At 44.5% G+C, this 23376-nt stretch overlaps 1 protein-coding gene across 2 annotated transcripts in view; it reads right to left on the reverse strand.

The window, feature by feature from the left end:
- AMOTL1 (angiomotin like 1) overlaps positions 1–23376 on the reverse strand; it is a gene marked incomplete at its 5' end in the record, with an annotated part of 66104 nt that overhangs the window by 11774 nt on the left and 30954 nt on the right. For both annotated transcript variants that reach the window (XM_083854615.1, XM_083854616.1), the window contains 4 exons: positions 5529–5674; positions 12303–12392; positions 13435–13579; positions 17539–17812. In XM_083854615.1, coding sequence (XP_083710741.1) covers positions 5529–5674; positions 12303–12392; positions 13435–13579; positions 17539–17812 — 655 coding nt within the window. The remainder of the gene's footprint in view (positions 1–5528; positions 5675–12302; positions 12393–13434; positions 13580–17538; positions 17813–23376) is intronic.

Here is a 23376-nt window from a genome sequence, read left to right on the forward strand (position 1 = left end):
AGCAAGAGCTGTCATGTTGGGGGATACTCTTTGGGCAAACACATGGGACAGAGCCAGTTAAGAGGAATCCCCGTGGGTTGTATTGACTGCTGACACTCAGTACACCACCTGCACCCAAACAGAGGGGTTCTTTCTTCACTCCTGCATATCTGCTCAACACAGGTGAAACAAGTGGAGTGCCAGCAGCCAGAAGTGTTCCACCTATTCCATTCTGCTCACAGGCTTGTCCATGCTGATCTGTAGACAGGGTGTCCAGGCAGCCAAAGCCAGGCCCTCTTTATGTCTATAATGCAATTACTGAAAGGCTGAACTTGACACAAGAATTTTGTAATGCAGGGTTTTACAGCCAGAGATTGCTCAAGCAGCATACCCCAAAAGGGGTATGAATTCCTCTCCTGTCACCCTAAATCCATCCATGTTACAGGTGAAGTGAAATACAGGCTTGCTCACAACAAAAACATAGCTTGGTCTAAGCAAACCTCCCTAATGCCTCGCACCAACAGCTGGCAGAGTGACCTCCTTAGCTCTGCTGCAATCTAGGCTAATGCTAACAGCTCCCTGGGCTTTCCCTGAAAATTAATGAGATTATAATCCCCACTAGTCTCTGGCAGCAGCATGAAGACTGCATTCCTCAGGAGCTCATGACTTGGCAACACCACACAGCAGAGGCTTCTTACTAAATGTGCTATTTTGGCAGTAGGAAGGTATTTATATCACCTCCAGTTACACCAGCATGGAAAGAAAGGGTTAGGAAGCTCCCCCAGGGTCTCTCTTTGGCAGCAGACCTCATCTGCTCTCCCATGTCCTGCCAAGTGCTGCAGGGTCCATCTGTATCACAGGAGCCACAACTTGGCTTTGGAGCAGCCCTCTAGGCCCCGGGGCTCACATTCACACACCTCTGCCCTTGCAGGTGAGGCGATGCTCACATGCCCACTGCCTCCAAAAACAGTTTTGCAGGAGATACACAACAAGACAGTTCTCATATGCATAAGTTTACAGGGAGGTTCTTGAGCCAATTCTGACTTTTCTATTCTGCATGTAGATTCATAAACAACAACAAAAAATCACCAATGCATTTAAAACACAGTTTAAAACATTGTAATTCAAATTAATTTGGGTTGCCAGTGAAGCATGGATCCATAAGGGAGAAGTGACTACAGTCAGAGACATGTGACATTAAGCTCCAATACCTCACACACACACAGATTCCAAAAAGCCCCAAAACTGGATGGCAACTGGAGAGGTACCAATCCATCCTCCTGCTGCATGGTAGGATCAACTGTACATAAAACCTGGCACACATTTGTATAAGCTGTTTACAAAATCACCCAGGGGTAGGAATTACACAGCCTATCCCTGCAAACTACTTCACAGCTTATTTTCCTTTACTGCCAGAAAACTTTTACCCTAATGCCTAATCTGGCTTTCTCTTATGCAATTTAAGTAAATTACTTCTTGTTCTGTTTCCAAACTGTGATCTACTAGAGCAAGAAGCATTTAATTAAACAATTCACTTCTTCACTAGATCAGCAAACTTGTCTGAACACTGCCCTTGTCCTGGGGATTAGGAAAACAAAGATGAAGAAGAGCTAAGGCTAAAAGGGGATATCCAAGCAAATAAATCTGAGTAAAGATGAGTGGGTCTTGGAAAATATCCATGCTGGAAATGTAACTCCAGTTTGAACAATTGAATTCTATGGATATAAGATTTGAATGAAAGACTGTAAGAGATGGAGAATCCAGTATCACTCTAAGTAGATTGTTTCAGTGTTAATTACTCTTAACTCTTTATTTTCAGCCTGATTTGCTCAGCTTCAGCCTCCAAACACTGCATCTCATTATCTCCTCTTATGTTAAATAGCAATGTTTAATCTCTCTGACAGCAATCCCTTCTTCATCCATCCCTGGATGGATGAAGGGAGAGCAGTGGATACTGTCTACTTTGACTTCAGCAAGGCTTTCGATACCGTGTCTCATGACATCCTTATGGGTAAAGTCAGGAACCACGGATGAATGGACAGTGAGGAGGGTTGACAATTAGCTGAACAGCAGATCCCAGAGGATGGCACAGGGTCTGACTAGAGGCTTGTTATTAGTGGTGTCCCCCAAAGTTCAATACTGGGCCCAGCATTGTTAAACCTATTAATCAGCGACTTGAGTGGAGGGGCAGATGCCTCCTCAGCAAGTTCCCTGCAGACACAAAGCTGGGAGGAGTTGCTGATACCCCAGAGGGCTGTGCAGCCCTCCAGAAGGACCTTGACAGGCTGGAGAGATGGACAGAGAGGAACCATCTGAAATTCGACAGGGGCAAATGCAGAGCCCTGCACCTGGGGAGAGATAACCCCATACTCCACTACAGGGTGGGGGCTGACCTGCTGGAAAGCAGCTCTGCAGAGAAGACTGAGGGGTCTTTACTATGTGGGTGATGGAGCACTGGAACAGATTGACCAGGGAGGTTGTGGAGTTTCCCTCACTGTAGATAAGCAAGAACCATCTGGACATGATCCTGTGCCATATGCTCTAGGACGACCCTGCTTGAGCAGGGATGTTGGACCAGATGACCCACTGTTGTCCCTTCTAATCTTACCCATTCAAGTGATTCATGTTCTTGTGCACTCATCGAAGCTCAGACAACTTTTCACTTTAATTCTTCCCAGCAAAGAACAGCTTCTGGACCCCAAATAAATTGTATAGCTGCTTTCTGAGCCCTCTCAAATTATTGAGTTTTCTGCTCAAAGCATGGAACAGACACATGATTGCAGCAGCAGTCTGCCAAATGACATGTGGTGATAATACCACGTACACATTTTGAATTAAATCCTTCTACTAGCAGGCACTCAGGATAATGCAGATTTACATAGAACACTATCTTATGATAATTCAACTTAGTAGCTACTGCTTATTTCTCAAGGCTTGATTTAAAACGCTGTTAATTACATGCTGGTGGTAGAAGATATCTGGGCAGATTTACAAAGCAGTGCATGAACTAGAGCTCTGTTAACAATAATAACAGTCATTTTGATTTGGCTGAATTTGTGTTTTCCTCAATATATTCCAAATTACAGTAAAAATCCCTGGTTTAAAATGAAAGTTTAACACTGCAACTTATCTTCTGCATGTGTCTAATTAAGATCCAGAAACACTGGAGACTGTTGAAAAGGGTGCTCTGATTCAGCCATGAAACGAGACAAAAGGGAAAGTGAGTGCTGGAACTTGGGCACATGCTGGCAGCCTCAGATGGAACTGCACTTCACCCAAGCTGCCTGACACTTCATTGAACAATTAAAACACAGTAGCTGGGCTAAAATTCATTTTAACTGGCCCTAGAATGAAAAGAAAAGAAGTTAAAAGGTACCAGATCAATATGGGTTTGTCAGGCTGAGGACTCTGATATACTATGGCAAATACCACAGCACCACTTTCATACATGTCACCTCTGGAATCCACCATGCCCAAGGCAGGAGATTCCGCGTCTGTAACACCTACAGTGCCCCAGGCAGGAATTTAGCACCTCCAGAACATCTGCCATGCCCTGAGCAGGTTAGGAGCTGCATAGAGGGAAACATCTAACCTCTCATCAGCTCTACCAGTCCACAATCCAGGATGCAGCAAAGGCACATTTCTGTTGGATGACTAGACTATAACCTCACTACTGCCAAGCTGTTAGAGCTCTAAGGCTGCAAACATATTTACTACAACACAGCAGGTATAAGGTAGGTTCTTGAACCACCTGCCTGGAAATCACTGTATATGCTTCTGCCTTCACTAGTCTCTACTCAGCAAGTCAATGTTACCTGCCAGTGCCACACTGACAGTCTGTGGACCAGACACAAGCAAAACACTATTTCTTCCCATCTCTGCATGATGCCACAAGTATAGAAGCAGGCATTGCCACCTAAAACATTCCTTTATTCAGCTCTTTGTAATGAAATGCAAATAGAAAACCTTGGGCTGCCTTTCAGCCAAAGAGTGTCAAGTGAATTATGTACAGACTAAAGATATGCTGGCTCCTGCAGCTACCCCCAAAGGCACTGCCCCAAATACACCCCGATGGTGAGCAGGCTTAAGTCTAACTAACAAAGGAGCAGTTAAACTTAATGTGATCCTCTTCTTGCTGCTGAGGGAATGGAGTTTTTAAAATGTTTCTGAACAGGGCGTCAGAATGGGCCAATGGTCAGGTACAAACCAGCAATGTGCCTTCAGCACTCACATATAGTGAGTGCTGAATCTTCCAGACTCTAAGTAACCATTGGTTAGCCTAACAGGGAGTCTGTCATTGTCATTTTAGTGTCAATAAAAACCATTCAAAAACCACAGAGGTCAATTCTCCTTTCACCTTTCCAAGACAATGAATGGCACTTAACTTAATTGCAGGTATTTGGGAAAGGCTTTCTCTGCTCCCCACAAGACCCTTTGCACCCCCTGCTCCCCTGGCCAGCCCTAGGGAGGGCACAGGTGGAAAATGAGGCTCTGAAAGAGAACAGAGCTGCCCAAGATCTGTGCCAGAGCCTGAACCTTCACCAAATCTGTTAGAGCAGAGGTTCATCAATGGCCTTCCTGTCACCAATTACCTGGCCACTTAGGTAGTAAAGGTCATGTTCCTTTTACTTCCCATAAAACATTCTCCCTCTGTTGGTCCCAGGGACAGAGAATTTAGAGGTCTAAAGGTCAAAAAGGTCTGTTTTGACAGCTTTTCCCAATCTGCTAAAATGCATAAACTTTCAAATAGTTACTAGATCCATGCCTCCTGATTTGAAGGTCCCTAAGGAACACAATAAATTGAGAGATTCTTCACCAGTAATGGAGAACTGATAAGGTCACTCTTAGTTACAGTTAAAACTGAGCATTATTTCCAATTTGAATTTGTCTAGTTTCAGCTTCTAACTACTAGGTATTGTTCTGTCTGTCAGTTTAAAGAGCCCTGTGCCTAGGATTTCTCTTCCTGTCTGAATACTTGTCTCCACTATCAGGCTTATATAGTTACTGCTTAAAGACCTCTTGGGAGTTTTGCACTTCTTGAGTCTCACAGTACAATAGGTGCTCTTCCTGTAGCTGTAAATCCTGGTCAGTCAGTCTGCTTCCAGCCAGATTGGCCAGATATTTTAAGATGTGAAGCCACCAAGCCCTGTGCTGCTGTGTGCATCTCAAAAGCTTCATGGTATTCTTTGGTGAGAAATGGGATGCACTAACACCACAAGTCTCTGTCACAGACCCAGGCCAGTGAGTAGTCAGTTTTTTATTCAATTTTTCTGTTAAATCCTAGCATTACCTCAGCCACCAGCTGAGTTGAATTTGATTTTGTTCCTGGTTACACTTCGAAGGCTTTGCTCTAGACACATCTGTGGTCTCCTCTGCTTGCTTGTTTGGCCCAGTACTGTGTAACCATCCACTCTATAACAGGGCAGGTGCAAGGGAGACAGGAAGACCTAGCACTCTGTGGGTAGAAGAGAATCAGGACTTGGATGGAGAAAGCTCTAACCATGAGCCGTGTCTATCCTCAGAGCACAGAAATATTGTCCATGCCTCACCTCCTCTTCCAGCTTCATAACCTTGGCTTGTGCATTGTTTAGGGCCTGGTCAAGGATCTCAATGTGCCTCCGCTGGTCCTCATTGGCTGAACGCACAGCTGCCAGCTCCATCTCCAACTTCTCCTTCTCCTTCAAGTGCTCTTTGTCTGAAAGAAAGACAAGAACAAGAGCCACTCTGTGAGGACAGCTCACAGGCCCCAGGCCACACACCAGAGGTAAGCTGTCACCTCCCTAGAAAAACAAAAATTATGAAAAGCAGCAGCAAGTAGGGCCTTTACAACACAGTGCTGAGACACAGCATAGAGAGCTTCTACTGCCAGGGCTCAGCCCCTCAGTGCCCAGCCTTACACCAGCAGCAGAGACAAGTGGCATCTGCACTAGCAGAGCTTGTGACCCCCAGCACTGCCTCACAGCTTTCCATTCTGCTGAACTGCTAACACATCCCCCAGCAAAATTTTGGCTTGCATCAACTACTCCTTTCTTACACCACACCCTACATCAAGACCTGCTTATAGCTGGCCAGCTTCAATGCTGCTGCCTTCTGTAATGGGCAAGAAACCTCAGCCCCATGGATGTGGGCTGTGCTTTTTATTTGTAAGGATGGAGATCATGACAAACAGAAAATTTGAAGAAGCCAAATAGTAAATACAAATCTGCGCTAGACAGCCTGAAAATGGAAAGAGGGGAAAACAGTAACAAAGAATATGATAGGAGGCCTCTGTACACACTTTCTCTGACCATGCAGAGAAAAGGGAGGCTGTGGGAACCATTTCAGGCCTATGGGGGCCCTGGGTGACCTTCCAGATCTGCAAGACTAAGGATCCAGTGACCAGTGCTCCCCTTCTGTTAAGCATCACAAGCAAGACTAAAGCACGTAGACAACCTCTGTGCTGAAAAACCACCCCTTTTTTGGGTAAGATTTAAAACAACACTAAAAAAATAAACAACTGGCTAAATTCAGTCAGCTCTGCTCACATCTTTGTCTTCAGCAACAAATTGCAGGCCCACCATTGACTTTGCTGGCAAGGTGCCTGGGGAAATGCTTGGCTCCATCTGCTTATGCCCTGACAGTGCTGAGAAGCCATTTCTGGGAACACAAGTGTCACAGGACAGTCACTGGATCCTCGATGTCAGAACACAAATAGTTAATGACTAGAGTAGAGGATCAAGGTTTCATTCAGTGACATCTAAAATTTCAGAATCTGGCCTTCGTTCTGAATGACAACAAAAATAGATGCTTGGAAAGCCTCCAGAAAGGAAAATTTCATCCAAAAATTTATTTGGCATCAATTAAATCTGGTTTTGATTTTTGATTTTTAAAACATAGCATTACATAATTTATTATTTTTTAACTGAAGTGAAAAGTTGCTTCAAAAACTGAAAACATGGGAAATCTGCCCCAAACATCCAGCCCATGACATCCAAATGTGACCACTCAAGCTGGAAGCCCAACAACCATCCACCTTCCCCCAAGCAGGGTCAGAAATCTTCGCACAGCCAAAGCCATTCCATTTCAGACCTGAACTACCCCCAGCAGGTGGGTCAGGTGGGATGAGAACAAGTTTAATTCACGCACAATCAGCAGGTGCCTGCAGCGAGGTGAGAGGTACACAAGCTGAGCCATGTGGAACAAGACAAAAGTGGACGAGGTGAGCTCAATTCCACCCAGCTGTCTTCTCATTTATTCTAAGAGGAGGAATTCAGCACCTCATAAAAAATCCTGGTAGCAACACCATCATGCTGGTGAAACTTTGCACCACTGCAAAGCCCACAAGCAAAGCCCAGTGAGTGCTATGGACACCACACCACTGACTGCCAGCATGAGCCATTCCGGTATGATCGTGGCCTTCTTCTTCCCTTGTTAGTAAGGGATTTTACATTAGCCATGCAGACTTCTTCCTTCAATGCAAAAATATTTACTTCAATCAGATTAGCCAGAAGGAACACTAATATCTATTGTAGAAAAGTGTAAATCTGGGCTAATTATCAGGGAGCTAATGTCATTAGAGAGTGAGGAAGCTGAAAGATGAACGCTATTTCAGCCCTCCACTCCACCACCTCATGCTGGGACCACACACGCTCTGCTCTGGATTTGAAACCTGTGTTTCATGTTACACATGGGGATAACATACAGCAAAACAAGACCTGAGATCTTCATTTTCAACTTCCATTCAAGGAACTTGAAGCCCTCAGCCTATCCTGTTGCATTGTGCTTTCTATCCCACCAAAAGAGGACAAATTATACACAAATCCACAAAATAATCACCACTAGAAAGCTGGCACGAAAAATTTCCTCAACGGGTCTCAATACTCCTCTGTCAGTTTCAGCCTGTAAAATCCTGGAGGTACATTTTATAAATATTTTACTTGCAATAATTTTTAGTGAAGAAGGACTTAGTCGAACATATCTTAAATTCTCTTCAAGTGCAAACAAAGTACCTGAAAGTCTAAAATCAGTTTTACTACACTACCCTTGCATACACCTTTTTAACTAAAGGACTCAAATTAATAACTATTTCTGTGTTCTGGTGGGTCATTGCCACGTGCCATTACAGAACAGTTCCCAAAAAGCTTCACTGTTGCAGGTCACAGCTGTAATCTCACAGTTTTCTACAGACTGCCTCTGACTCTTGCACCTGCACACACTGTGGATATTACACCTCTACTCTGGCTGGGTACAAGAAAAGGGATAAAGCAAGGAGGCTGCTTCAGTACTTCTCAAACAGGCTTTCTGACTTGTCAGGCTGGGAAAGTGAATCTAAAGTAGACAAGTCTTGAACCTGCTTTGAAATGGAAATTTTAGACAAAAAGATACAGGCGTGAGATGATACAGATTTAGTGTAACTCAGATGTGACTCTGACCTCAGTACACATTACATCTGATAATCAACTCATTTGACCAATTTAATGACTATCTCAGTACATCCCAAGCTGATTTTTGCCTTGCTCTGATGTTACAGAGTGGCAACACGGACATATTTTACAGACAGCCCTTGCTACTACAATGTGACCACCGCTGGCAGAAGAAAATATATCAAATTACGGCAGCCACAGACTAATTTGGCTGCAGGAGATTTCCTGCAAACAAGAGTGGCTCCCATACCACATCCCTTACAGCACTTCCAATAATTTCTCTTATGCAGGTTTTCATTTCCCAATGGTGGCTCTTCACTCACAGCTGTTAATTCCACAGATGCTTTCCAGCAACCATGCCTTTGCTCAGTGAAACCTGAGGGACTTCTTTAGCCTCTCGTCAGTCTTGCAGCTCCTGACATGGCAGGTGTGTGGAGGAGCTCTGCCACCCACCCTCCCCGGCCACAGGTGCATGCCATGGCAGCTGCTGCCAGCCACCCTGGGACCAGCTGGTGTAGCAGGATGGGGCACAAGAGTCACCTCTTCTGCCCACCTACATCAAGCTGTGTCCCAGCCAACTCCAGTGGCCCAACCTTCCTAAACAGCCATGGCTGTGAGATGAGGGATCAAGAGCAGGATGGGCCCTCATGCTTTGACACTCTCCCCAGACTGACTATCAGAAGGAATCTGAAATGAGGACAGGACCTTGTTGCCTGCTCCAAAGACCTTTCAGCAGCTGGTATCCACCCCATAATAATAAGCAAAATAAATGAATCAGTATTTATACCAAGCAGCCAAACAGGAAGTTTTCCACAGCTTTACTAAATTCTCTGCACATTAAATAGGACCAGGTTGCCAGGCCCAGACATTAAGATTTCCCTCCAGAGGAGCAGCAGAGCTACTGTCCATCTGTCCCTCTGCCCAAGCCTCACTCAGTCCTCTGCAGCTGTGGTTTGATGCTGACAAAGCTGGGCCAAGGGAGCCCTGGAGCAGCAATGCAGATTATTTCCTGATTGCTTCCGGTCTGGAAAAGGGAACATTTCTTTGCCTGGGATATTTGGGACAGAGATATATGCTCAAGTTCATGGCACATGAACTGAACACTCCCACAAAGTGTAAGGCTCTATCAACAAACTGCTAAAACTGTCCATGCATCCCCACTAACAGATGCAGAGCCATGTGGATGGGCACAGACCTCAATCTGTCTCAGACACCTGAAAAAACAGTGCTCCCACAGTTCAGAAACCCCCAAAACACACAAAACTCTCACACTCCACCAAAACATTTTTTTCCCAAGATATGACATTGTAAGCTTTCTCTCAGCCCTATGCCCTTGAAACCATTCTCAATCTTCCTGCCTCTTCCTTTCCACAGCCTGTCCTATGCTCCTCCTGAGTGTCTCTTCTCTTGCCTGTATGGACCCATATGCCTTCATCAGACGCTGCTTCACGGCTTTCTTTCAAAAAACCCTTTTCCCTGACAAAACATCACATAATTATCTTGAAACTAATAAGATGTGAGTATTTTTCAGCCCCTGATAGAACAGTAGCATTTCTCCCAGGCACAAATGCCTAGCACTCAATACTTCGAGGCATGTGGCCTGGCTTTGTCTATTATTGCAAAGAATAAGATTTTTTTTGTCACCTGCAGTCTTCATCTCAGAGCACAAGACTGCTCTGCACTATTGCACTGCTAATGAATGGAAAGCTCTTTGAAGAACTGAGAAATGAGTCTTGAATATCCTACCTTGACAGATTTTTCAGGGAGTTTTTCCCATTACTGGAGTTTTACCATACAAAAATTGGTATGCAGCATTACCAACCTCAAGAATCTTAGCCTTCTTTCTTCAGCTCATCGCCAGAGTGGCTTAAAATGAGGACTTTTAGGAAACTGCTGATATTGGAGTCTTCTTATACAACCTGGGTCACGTTTCCCGGCTGTCTGCCACAAACATAGGGACTAGAAACCTGCTCTTGCTTTCCTAATATGAAAATTAAGATTTGCATTTGCTAATCCGCATTTACTTAATAACCTGCCACCCTTAGGAAAGAATCAAACATCACTTTTGCAACAAAGTTTTTTCTCTTTTTCTAAAAATGACTATTTCAATCTCAGTGTATATAAAGTAACTAAAACTCAATTTCCTTCTTTGCAGTTTTCTCCCTGTGCATCCTATTGAAAGACATGAGGAAGGTACAAACTGTGCTTGTAACAACCCCAGGTCAGAAGTGAGGTACAACCGAACCCCTGTCACGGATTGCCCCTGTGGGAGACTCAGAAACACTCAAACAACAGTGTATAAATGCAGTCAGCAACAGAGGATTTCCAAGCAGAACCTTTTATGGACTCTGAGAGGGGTGTTTCAGGTAGACACCCTGATATTGAGGTCAGTACTGTGCATGTCCCAACAGCCCAAAGAACATAACTGAAGAGGACCTGCTTTACATGTGCCCATTTTTCTATTCTTGGAAGCACTCTGCATTGCATTAGTAACATTCAGCTCTCTGGCCTAGCCAGGAGACACTCCAAGCATCCAGACCTTCTTATGTGATAGAATTTGAAAAGCTATATTTGTTTGTAAGCTGTGAATTGATTGCAGCAATATGCCGAGTGCACAGAGCAACGTTTCACTGCTAGATATTTATCAGTAGAAGCACAGAGCATGTTTATGTACTGGAAAAGAACTCAAATTGAGTCCATCCTGGGGATTTAACTCCTCCTTGTAGCTAATAGTATATAGCAACACTGCCAGGCTGTCTCTACACAAAGAGAGCAGATCCCAGTCTCCAATTTCCAATGAGCAGCTTATCCCATTTGAATTCTTCCCAAGGATGACAAGATTTATACATCAATGCCATTTCCTTAAGAGATCATCCCACTGGATTTGCAGCAGTATCTACACATCTTTATGTCATTTGCTCATATGGCAAAGCTAACACATCATGGAAAAGATCACTGGATTCTTTTCTGGTTTGTGCACACACATACCAAACAATCAACCATGCTGGCATCACTGCTGATGGTGGGACTGATAAGAAGGCTCTCCAGCATCTGGAGCAGCTGCTGGACATTACAGGGCTGGTGGTGAGGCATACTGAGTAGTAGCAAACTCTGCAGTGCTAATGGAGGTGGATGGCTCTCCACTGCAGTTGCAGCTCATTTTCCAAGGAAGCTCTTGGTGCAATAAAACAGAAGGATGAGCTGTCCACAGCAATGAGCTTCACTGGGATTTAAGCTCACAAGATACTGCACAGCTTCCAGGTGGCCATGAAGCCATTCTGGAAGCATGCTGAAGATGCTTAGGATACAAAAGAAGCCACACACTGCCACACAGAACCCAGCTGCTCAGGTTGGACAGTCACACACACACAGTGCATGGCAAGGAAATCAGCAGCACTATAGCCAGTCATTATGGGAGCCTACTATGTACTGGGAATGGATGCTTCCACAAAAATCTTTGTCACTTCAGTCCTTTGTAAAATGCATGGTTGAGCTCTGCTCTTTCTGCTGTTAGTCAAACCATGGCACTGACAAACTAGTCAGCAGAGCTTGTTCTGAGCTTTTCCCAGCAGAGACAAATCTGGCTTCTCTAAAAAGCACGCTTCTCTAGAGATTATCTCTACAAGCAACACTTCACAATTTCAGATAAATATTTATCAAAAAGAAGCTAAGTTGTGTTACCATTAACTCCCACTGCTTGGTTCTGGTGCTCAGAGAGAAAAACCCTACCCTAAACAACCCAGTCTGCAGTTTAAACACAAGTTCCTGATGAATCAGCTGGGTAAAACCAAGCCACAAGCAGGATAACAATTAAAAGCAAAGTATTCACCTCCACTCCACCATATACGTGTCCATGTATATATATGCATATATATATATATATATATATGCATCTTTCAAACAGATAAGCACAGTACTCACTCTGAGTGGCATAAAGGCCCTCTGTTGCCTTATCCTCGTGCCCATCGAAGTCTCTGCTGGCCAGCTGCCTATTGGCTGTCTCCAGTCGTTCTGCAAAAAACAGGAAATACTTCAAGTATAAATATATGTATATAAAATTGTAGGCCAACCAAGAAAATAAGATGCATGCCAAAAGAGCAGTATAAATAGACTCTCTGAGGAGGATATTAAAATGGAGGCTGATGCATACATAAAAGATGAAGCCTTTGACCTCTTCCATGAAGCTGTGTTATTCAGATACACAGAAACTGGGAGAAAAACCTCTGCCATTCACAGCTGACATGCCCAGGCAATCATCTCTCACACTACTCAAAATGCACAAGGCATCTGCAATCTGAATTGCCCAGCTTTGCAAGGGGATGGCTGCTTTCCTGCAGTGAAGAGCTGCCTCTGGGTGCAGCAAGATATCCTGGGGAAAGGCAGCCCCGAGCCCAGCAACACTAGTCCTTGGGGATGCCCTGGGAAAGAAGGCATTTTCTGCAGCCAAGGATCACTTTCCCTGGGAAGGTCCTGCCTTCATAAACTTCCTCCTTCAGAAAGACCCACCACTGCAAAATTTTAAGTCAGTTTGCAGAAGGCACCTCACTGCATGAGCAGTGATTACCAAAGTACCCCTCCCTCAGGAACCTGGATGGGCAATAGTTACCCAACATATCCTCCATTTCCTTTCTCAAAAGGATACACCCTCAATTTAAAGTTTTTTAAAAGAGATACCCTTTGTACCTTTTGATACTCGCTAGTGGTCTGTGAAGGCACTGACCTTGGGGATTTACGGGTAGTGCAGCATTGTTCTACATTACAATTTGCTCTTCAGGATACTGTGACTGGTGGCCTTGCTGTCAAATCCATATTTTTAAGTGCTGAACACAAAGGCACCATCTGGAGCAGATTCTTACACTTTGCCAGAAGGTTTTTTTGCCACCAGGGGGGTGACAGCAGTTTTGTCTAATGCCAATGAGCAGAGCCTTATTTCTCATGATGCGTTCCTAAATATTGTATAAACCCACTCCTCTAAAGCCTGCTGCTCTGGAGCTTGTAAGTGAAACACCACGTCAACTAGAGGGGAAAAAAAACACAAGCAACTGTAACGTACCACGGAGATCCCTGTTGAAGTCATGAAGTCTCCTAATTTCTCCTTCAAGTTTGTTTCTCATCGCTTTGTCCAGAGACTCCCTCTTAGTGGTGGTTTTGACCAAACCCTCATAAGCTTCTGAAATCCTCTGAATCTCTATTTCAAACTGAAAGGAGAGAGTTCCTGTTAAAGCCCTGCAGGAATACATCCCATCCCAGTGTTTGCCCAGCACATTCCAGTAAGACACAAGGGGTCAGGGCAATGCTCATGTCCATTGTCACACCAATCACCAACTCTGCAATGACCAATCACCCTGGCATGAAGCCCCACTAATGCTGGTGGCTTCCACAGTGGGAATCCCTGTAAACATCCTCTAGGGCAGCTCACCATGTCACAATGCCTCAGGACACCCCACTGGTAGCTCCCAAAAAATCTTGTGGTGGGCTAGACTGGATGGAACTGCTTGGTTGCCTTTAGTCTATGACCACGGTGACTGCTTTAATGCCATCCAAGAGGAGAAAAACAGGAAATGGTGTAGTTGTGTGGGCTGTATTCTCTCCTAGAAAGTGTGTAGGAGGCAACATTTATTATTCAACAGGTCCCTGATCCAAAACCTATCTCTGAGCTCTGAATGCCACCACAAGTATTTTAGGCTCAGCTCTGGCTTCATGTCACTTTCAAACTATTTCTTTCCATCCTTGACTGAAGACTGCTTTATACAAGAGACACTCTTTATAACAGACAGAACCAATTGTTCTGGGTTTTCAATCTTCTTAACTTCATCTCCCTGAAATCTGGCAAACTGCAGGCAGGGTATGCAGAGGAACCCCTTAGTGGTGAACTTGCATCTTAAGACCTGAGTTCAACAGACGGACAGAAGAATAGTCCAGGGCAGAGTTTCGCTGTTCAGCTTAATCCATCCAACTCTTTTAATAAGATAATGTCGTGTTAAGTGATACAGCTTTGGTAAAATCACTGCTGTAGAGATGGTGAACATTGATGTGGGTATCTGTTTCTGCATGCCTGACCCTCTTGTTTGTGGAGACAGGCTGGGAAACCAAAAGACATATACAGCCTCCCACATACCTTTCTAAATCTGGCACTTTTTGGCCTCTTGAGTCATGGGTGGGACAGATTCATGATTTTTGAAGGCAGGGTGTGAGCTCACCTCCACCTGCTGAAGAGTTAGGTCCCTCTCAGTAAGCTTCAGGCATGATTTTCCCGCTGTAGCACCTGGAGAATGAAAGCTCCAGGGATGCTGGAGCTGTCATCCCACTGTGTGTGTAGGAACCTGCAGCCAGGCTCCAGCAGACTGGACCTGCACTTCCCATAATACTGGAGCCACTCTGCCCATGGGCAGGCAGCACCTCCAAACCACACACCAAGGAAAGCCTGGCAGAGCCATGATGGGGAAACCAGATTACCTTCCCCAGTTTCTGCTTCCAGCTTGTTCACAAGCACAAAGCTGAAAGGAATAGGGGGATTCGGACTAGACATTCAGATTAGAAAGTTTCTTTATTGAGTGGGTGGTCAAACCCTGGAGCAGGTTTCCTAGAGAGGCGGTCAATGCTCCAAGCCTGTCAGTGCTTTAGAGGCATTTGAACAATGCCCTTAGCAAGGTGCTTTAATTTGGTTCACTCTGAATTGTTCAGGGAGTTGGTAAGCCACTATATGCAGGACAAGATGCTTTCTCCAGAGAACTCCTACACAGCAAAGCAGATTTGCTAGCACAAAAGTGTGTTTCCACAGGCTAACAATCTGGCCCAATGATGCTGGTTACCATTAAGGCTCTGCTTGGCCCTCTGTAGGCTGGTATTTCCCAAAACACATCACCACACAGCCTGCAGCCCTGGAGGCAAAAACTTGCTGTAGCAAGTGCTCCATCAGCACTGAACAAAATTAATGGAGAGCAGAAGAAGAGCCATAAATTGTGTTGGCGTTTCTCAACAGCTCTGGGATTTCCTTCTCCTTCTTCCGTGGAGGAGAAAAAAAACAATTCAGCTTTTTCTCTGCTTGGTAGCTCCTGGAGTCAACCCACTCAAACAACCCACACATGTGGCATGAAGAAGAGCCAGCCCAGCCTGGCAATTAAACTTAGCAAGGTAACACTGCTCAGAAAGGGGAAAATCATGCAAAAAGCTCAAAAATAAACGCAGACAATTCCCTTTCCAACTCTTTTTAGGTAGGAAAATGAGGCAACTCATCAAACAGCACAGGGATTCATCACCACCTTGTACCTCCCTATAAAAAAGTCTGTTCACACACAACTGAGAATGTGGCAACCCTCAAAACTGATCTTGTTCATACATTTGTACAAATGCCCAGGGAGTCCTATAAGTCAGGCTGACTTTCTCTAACTTCTCCTATTTAACAAATAAACATGATGGGAAGGTGGTCCTAACTAGAATAAAATTGTTACCCACAAACAAGAAGTACTCCTTCCTGACCCTTCCACTTGCAACAAGAGGGAAGAGTTTTCACATCCAAAGTATGTAATTTAACTCAATCACATTTTCAGAGGCAATGTTTGTGGGAACCAAGGAAGACCTGCCCTGACCTTGTGTTCAAACACAGCAAAAGCAGCATGGGAGGGATACCATGTGTTAGAGATTTGGTTTCCTGAAGAAAGAATGCACTTGAGTATGTGTTTCACTTTAATACTCCGTTTACATTCCCTCAAAGTCAATGGGACTCAAGTCCACACTTTACTGACTGAAGTGAGACTTCAGGCCATGCTTGAATACCTTTCTGTTGGTGTCTGATGCAATAGACTTGCAGGGCGTCCAAGATAAAGAGAGAGCCATTTCCCAGAGTGAAAAAAGCCAGAATATTTATAGGGCATTACACTTAAATACCTTTTACTGAACAACGCAGCTTTTGTAAAATTAATAGCTGGAATATTTCTTTTTGCCCACAAAGGCCACAGGGAAGTCAGTATTAAAGTTTTTGCAGATTTCTTCACAGATAGTTAATGTTGCAGTGAAATTTTTTTAACTAAGTTTAGGAAATTCTGTGAATAAACTCAACTCATCTTGTTGCAGAGAAGGAGATATAAGAGAGAGCAGCTACAAAATATCTGGTCTTTTTTCTGATCTGTTTTAACAGATTGTCACGTATTTCTCCCAAAGCTAAGGCTGGGACATGGTCTCTCAGAGCAGCTTCTTCTTCTGTGAAGGATGTCTCCAAGAATATCCTGATCTGCATAGCATAGAAAAAAATAGAGCTCCTATCTTCAGAGAGAAAAGACCTGCAGTCTAAGGTCATTTGTGTCTAAGTGGTGGCAAGACATAAATGAAATAGTAGTGCAGGGTCCTAAATAAGTTATTTGATCCAAGCCCTTCGGACCCAAAGCCAGCAGATCTGGGGAGCATCTCTGCTTTACCTTCAGCGAGCCACAGTTTTAAGCAATTTCTACTTTGTTTGATACAACTCTTCATCTTCTCACCCCAGCCAGTGCACAAAACATCACCCTTCTCCACTGAAAAACCTGCATGCTTACAGAGAAGAGGATGCAGGATCTCTTAGAAAAATGAGTTTTGAGCAAAATCTTTATCAAATGGTTCTTTCAGATAAGTGGGCAATGCTTTTAGAACCCACGTGGTCAAATGGCTGTCTAACATTAGTTCTTAGAAACTCAAAGAGCAGTAACTGAAAGCCTCTAAGACAACCCAGTTAATGTATTTCCAAACAATGGACAACTCCACTGGTGCCTGTTGCACTTCCAAAGAGTGTGGAGCACCACACGAGTTTATTGTGGTGGACAAGATGCTTGGGACTGATGTGGATGTGCTCTCCTGCATCTCTAACCCCTGTGCAGATGGGGCAGGACCCAGGTGCACCGGGAACATACTGTCCACAGGAGACTTCCAGGAAAAGCTCCAGTGAGGCCAGCATGGAAGGGGAAAAAATCCAGTTGAGAGTTATCTAATGGGCTTCCCTGTTTCATTCTAAAGGCAGTGGAGCCCAAAAGGCACACGATTATCCTTCTGTGAGACCACCATGGAGAGGCAGTGGTTATAAATGGCCAATGGTACATCTCCATTGCAGTGACACAACTATGAACAAACAACAGCTGCCCAAAGGCAGAAGCACGTGGCCAGGCTCCATCCCAACCTCCACACCTACCTTCTGCAGCTTGTCTGCCTTCTCGTAGTACCCCTCCAGCTCCTGCCGCAGCACGTGGTTCTCCTCGGAGAGCATCTCCACCATCTGCTGCGCCCGCTCCACGATGGCAAAGGCGTCGGGTGTCAGCTGCTGGCCCGGCTGCAGCGTCGGGCTCTGGGCAGTGCCAGGGGCTGGCAGTGGGGCCAGGGAGCCCGGGAGCAGAGGGCCAGCAGTGGCCTGCGAGGACATGGGGCTGTGCTGCTGAGCCGGCGGGAAGGGCGGCTGGCATTGTCGGCTGTGGGGAAGCACACATGGGGGAAGCGTTAGAGCCGCACGCCCTCGAAATGCTTACGGGAGCTCCCACCTAATGACTGCATGGTTTATTAATAGTGCTATAACTGGACAGTCACGACTCCTAAATACCAACAGTCGCAGCACAGACTGGGTAAATTGTCTCCTCGCCTGCTCTTGACAGTGACGTACACATCTGGTATGAACGGATAAAGGAAGCACTGACTCAAAACCAACATTTTTGCCTAGGTGTGCAGCTAATACTTCAGCAGCAGCCAGCCTCTCCCTGCCTCCCCTTCCCACAAATGCCATAGATGAGAAGCATAAGCTGGCAGGCTTGAAGAAAACACAAGGGATGCATTACTCACCCTTGGAACACCACTCCCTGCCCAGAGCAAGACCAGCAGATCAGCTGAGTTGGGAGGTGAGAGGAAGTGATGTGAGCAGAGCAGCATTCCTGAGTGGCTTTAGCAAGTGGAAAAGGGAAGTGTTGCTGTGGAACTGCTGGAGGCACAGCCACGTTCAATCACAGTGAGCCATGAAAGCCATCTTCCAGTGGGAGATCTCACTGTGTCACTCCCCAGTTAAGGGCATCTATCACTCACCAGACTCATCAGGGAAGAATAAGAAGTGAGCTGATAGTGGATCTGCTTGTGAGCTAGGCTTTCTGTCAGCAGGCAGCTCTTTAATACCTGAATCATAATTTGCAATGGCTGAAGATAATCCAGGAGGATGTCTCAGCAGTGAGGGTAAGCCTGAAGCTGATAGCCAGGTGGGATCAGAGTCCCTGACCCAACCCACCTCCATCCCTCCATCCACTGCATAGGCAGTCCTCAAACCCTCAGCCAGGGGAAGGAGCCCCAGGCAAAATCTCACTGTGAACAGACTGAGCCATTCCTCAGCCCTGATGCCAAAGTTCTGAAATTTCCATACTGATCTTGTTAAAGAGACTCAACTCAGACCAGGTGACCTCAGTGTCAGGGCCCAGTTAGGTTGGAAAATAAGCTGTCTGCTGGACCCCATCTCAAAGTCTGCAATCAAGTACTTTCTGGGATTTGTATTTTAATGTAACTACAAGCTATTAGGCTTGCTGATGTTATTACTACCTTTATTTCTGTACTCTACACAAGGCAGAAGACATAATGAACAGACACATTTACCCCACTGGGACTCAAAGATCCATGAATGTTTTTTCTTAGACAATTTTGTACTATATAAATACATAGTAATTATGGTTACTGTTGTCTTCTGCACCTACACAGCTTCTCAAAACAGGGTTTCCAAAAGCCTTCACTGTTGGCCTAATTCCACTGACAATATCCCACCACTTCCTTCAACTGCAGCAGAACAAAGCTGAAAAGTGAAGACAATTTTAAAATCCTGCCCTAGAAAATAAACAGCACTGCTCTAACAAACTTGTCCCCACCAAGCCACACAACAGTAAAGACAGCTAGCAATTCAGCCTTAATCTTCTGTCCAAACTAGAGTGAAAGCAAATCAGGCTCTGCAGGCCCCCTGACACAGCACACACAGAGTCCCACACTCTCATCCCACCTTTTCCCAATACACCCACACAGAAAGGTACTGAAATGGAGGAAACACTCAACACAAGTGCACTGCTAACCTGGTCAGAAGTACAGACCAGTGTTCCTGGGAAGAAGATCCCAGTAGAGTTTCATGCAGCCAGCACTGAGGAAAGCTGTGCTGAGCTCAGTCTGGCCTTGAGATGGCTTTTACCTGCCTAGCACAGACATGCTCTAAGGCTGTGTCTCTCCTGTAAATTAAACATTCATGGAGGCAACTCAAGAGCACAGAGTGGGGCCATTCCCTCTGAGCAGCTCCCAGGGCCAGAAGGGCTTGCTCTCAGTCCCAGGTACATTAGTTCTCTGGAAGAGGTGCAGGCTGATAACTAAGGAGCTAAATTTCTACTGAAAGAGGATAAAACTCCCCAAAAGACAGGAAGCCAGGAAGGTGCTGTATGACACTTCACAACAAAACACACAGGAATTCATAGAATCACAGAATGGCTTGGGTTGGAAGTGAAGTTTAAAAACCATCTGTTCCAACCACCTTGCCATAGGCTTGGACACCTTTCACTAGATGAGGCTTCTCAGGGCTCCAACCAACCTGGCCTTGAACATTTCCCATGATGGAGCACCAGACCTTCTCTGGGCAACCTGCTGCAGTGCCTCACCACCCTCAGCATAAAAAATTTCTTCCTTATATCTAATCTAAATCTACCCTCTTCCAGTTCAAAGCCATTTCCTTTTGTCCAATCTCTACAGGCCTTGGTAGAACATCCTGCTTCAGCTTTCTTATAAGCCCTCTTTAAGTATTAGAAGCCTGCAATAAGATCTCTCTGGAGCCTTCTCTTCTCCAGGCTGAACAACTCCAACTCTCAATCCATCTTCACAGAAGAGATGCTCCAGCCTTCCAATCACGAGCATAGTTCTCATCCATCCTCACAGTCACTCCATCCTCCTGGTACTCCAGTGTGCAAACCTGGCAAGGGACCTGATGACCACTGTGGGACTTGAATATTCTTTTGCTCAAAAATCTGAGCAATAAATAACATTATGAGTGAGGAATGTCACTCACAGTGCAAAAGATGCTCCACAAGTGAATGTGAACTCAGACAAGCACACGACACCTCCTCAGTGCTGCTGACAGCCAGTCTGTGCTCACGCGTTTTACCACAACAATTAATTCAGTTAAGTGTGAGCTTGTTTGTCTTTACCAAAAGAAAAGGCACCGCTGGTTTTATGCAAGGAAAAGTCCAACTGTCTGGATACAGTTACACCCTTACAAAGACACTTACTAGAAAGTAGAACATTTGGAAGATTTGCTGCAGGTATGGATTTTCACACTTCTTTATGGGAATAGCGTAGAGCAATAGAATGAAATTTATCTCTGAAAGTAAACCAGTGGAGATAGAGCAATTTTTCTTTTTCATTATGAAGCACAGCAATTTTGTCCACAGATACACCCTTCAGACCCTTGCATGAACTTTTGACACTGTACTTTTGGGAAATCTTAGCCTTTCATCCATTTAATCTTTTCTTGTCACTTTCGTCTGTCTAGCTTTACACTACAGAGGAAGGAAAGACCACAGAGATCTCTATTTTCTTAAACTGCAAATGACTTTTTCAGCTACTAAAGATTTACACCCTATAGCAGCTGCCAGCCACCAGAATCTCAGCAGCCAGGGCCACAGGAAGGATTCTCCAATGTTTTCCAGCTTGGAAACTGTTGAACAGGTACAACTGACTTTATACTTCTTGAAGCACAGATGTTCAACAAAATTAATGTTTCTAACTTTCTTTTTACTTGTTTAATCTGACCCAATTTAGTTCTGACTTAGCCAACTGCAAAATCTCTGAGTACGTATGCAATAAAATAAACACAGCAATTCACATTAACAAATCAGCATTTGCAAAAATAGGAATGTTATAACATCAGCTTAGTTCCTATCCAAATTCTCATGTAAAGCTCCAAAGAAACGCAGCAATCAGGATTATCCTAAGGTCCTTTGGGCTTAGTAAAGAATGACATTTTCACAATGCTTCTACTGTATTTTAATGTTGATCTTACTCTGCATTAGAGCAGGTTAAAATCTTTCAGCCAAACACATTCTAGTAGAAAATCATCCTTAAAAGCATGCAGCAGTGGAACATTGTGAGTTTTGGCCATCTCTCCAACATTTCAGCTACATTTCTATTAAAAACATATTTTTTGTTGACATTATTGAAGAAGTAGGGCCCCCATAAGCTTCTGCAATGTATTGTAAAGAAGAAAAAAGGGAAAAAATTAAGGAAAATAGCTTTTTTAATAAAGAGCACCAGCAGACAGTGCAGCTTTCAAGGGCTACTGTGCTGGGGTCATCAAACACTCTCTTTCTTTTCACAGATACAGCTTGTGATACATATATAACAGCTCACTACCTGTAGCTTGTAAAAGAATGTCTTCAGCAAAATACCTGACAATGGACCTCACTTTCTTAAGAAATCCCTCAAGACGCTGGGGCTGCCCAAGCCCCCAAATTTAGGCATGGTCTTAACACTCCTCTTATACTGGACCACCTTAGAGCAAGAATTACCAAGACAGGAATTTGGGGAGAATTTTAACTTTATGTAGGAATAAGAAACTTGGAAGGGAAAATTAATGATAAAGTCCAGTTGCTGTTGATGACCAGGAAATCATAAATACAAAAGAGCTGTTGTTGGATAAAGCAGAGCAGTATTAGTAATAAAATTAAAATGCCTGTAAATGTTCTAGAAAGGAGATTCCACCTCAGCCTTGCTACAGGTACAGTGAAGGTCTCCTCTGCCTAGGGATGAAAAGGGGCCAGGGGAGGAAGGACTTTGTTTCCAACACACCATGGCATTTACATTCATAATTAAAATGCCCTCCTCTAACCTATTTAGCTCATCTTTCCCTGAATGCTCTGCCTTCCTTTGCCTTTAGGGCAAACTGGCCTACTTCATCTTTCAAAGACTCTCCCAAGGAACTTTATTTCATTACTTCATGCATCTTCTGTGGATGCTCTGGCTGAGTCAGCGATGAGAATAAGGCGTTTCTGGGGTGCAGTTCTTTGAAGTTGCCTTAGGTTTTACCTTACAATGAGAGTAAAAAAGCATGTGAAATGTGCTTATTCCTGCCCATTGACTGGGAGCTTTCAGTCTGGATACTAACCTCAGACCAGGTGTCTACCTGATATCATTACAATTTCTGCAGTCACAAAGCAGACTTCAAACGCTATTCTGTCTCACTGTGAATAACATGGAAGAAACAGTATTATGACCATGCAGGAAAAAACCAGGATGCTGGCAAAGTCAGCAAGCCCAGTCTGATGGTCATGGCGCAAGGAAACACAATTATAGATCCATCACTAAATGATGATACAGAAAGAAATGGAGAACATTTGCCAAAGCTCAAGGCCCTCATGGTATTGACTGTCTTATGGAATCAGCAATAGTTGCTGATAGTTGCAGCACCTTGTAAACACAAGTGTTTCTTTCAAAAAACATTCTGCAGACTTGGACTCACATCTCTCAAATTGACTATTTTGTTAGTGACATTTGTTAGTTCTGAAAAGACTTGCCCTAGCTTCTTTGGCACGATTATGTAAAGATTTTGCAGGGTAAAATTATAATCTAAAAAGACATCTGCTGTATCAAACATATCCTCGGTAGTTAAGAGAGGGACAGGATATTGTATTTCCTCACAGAGATCCACACTCAGAACAGATGCTCAGCAGAGGGAAAAGGTGCCTTCCTCAACCTCTGCACTTCTAGAGGAACCAGCTGGGATAATAATAGAGAAAGGTAAGGAGAAATGACAGGGCATCACCCAAGCTGTGGAAACAGCTTCATTTCTCTTTCATTTATTTTAATGTAAGGCGTATTAGACCAGAAGGAGAGAATACAAAGCAAAGCTCTTCTGCAGAGCTGCCAGCATTCACATCAGACCGAAGTGCAGCCTCCAACCCATGCTCATGCTTGGGTTATCCTTGGAGAGAAAAGCCAGGACAAGTCAGTTTGGGTGTAACATCCTTCAGCTTGTCCACAG

Source organism: Zosterops lateralis (genome assembly GCF_965231275.1).
Source record: "Zosterops lateralis genome assembly, chromosome: 2".
Lineage (NCBI taxonomy): Eukaryota > Metazoa > Chordata > Aves > Passeriformes > Zosteropidae > Zosterops > Zosterops lateralis.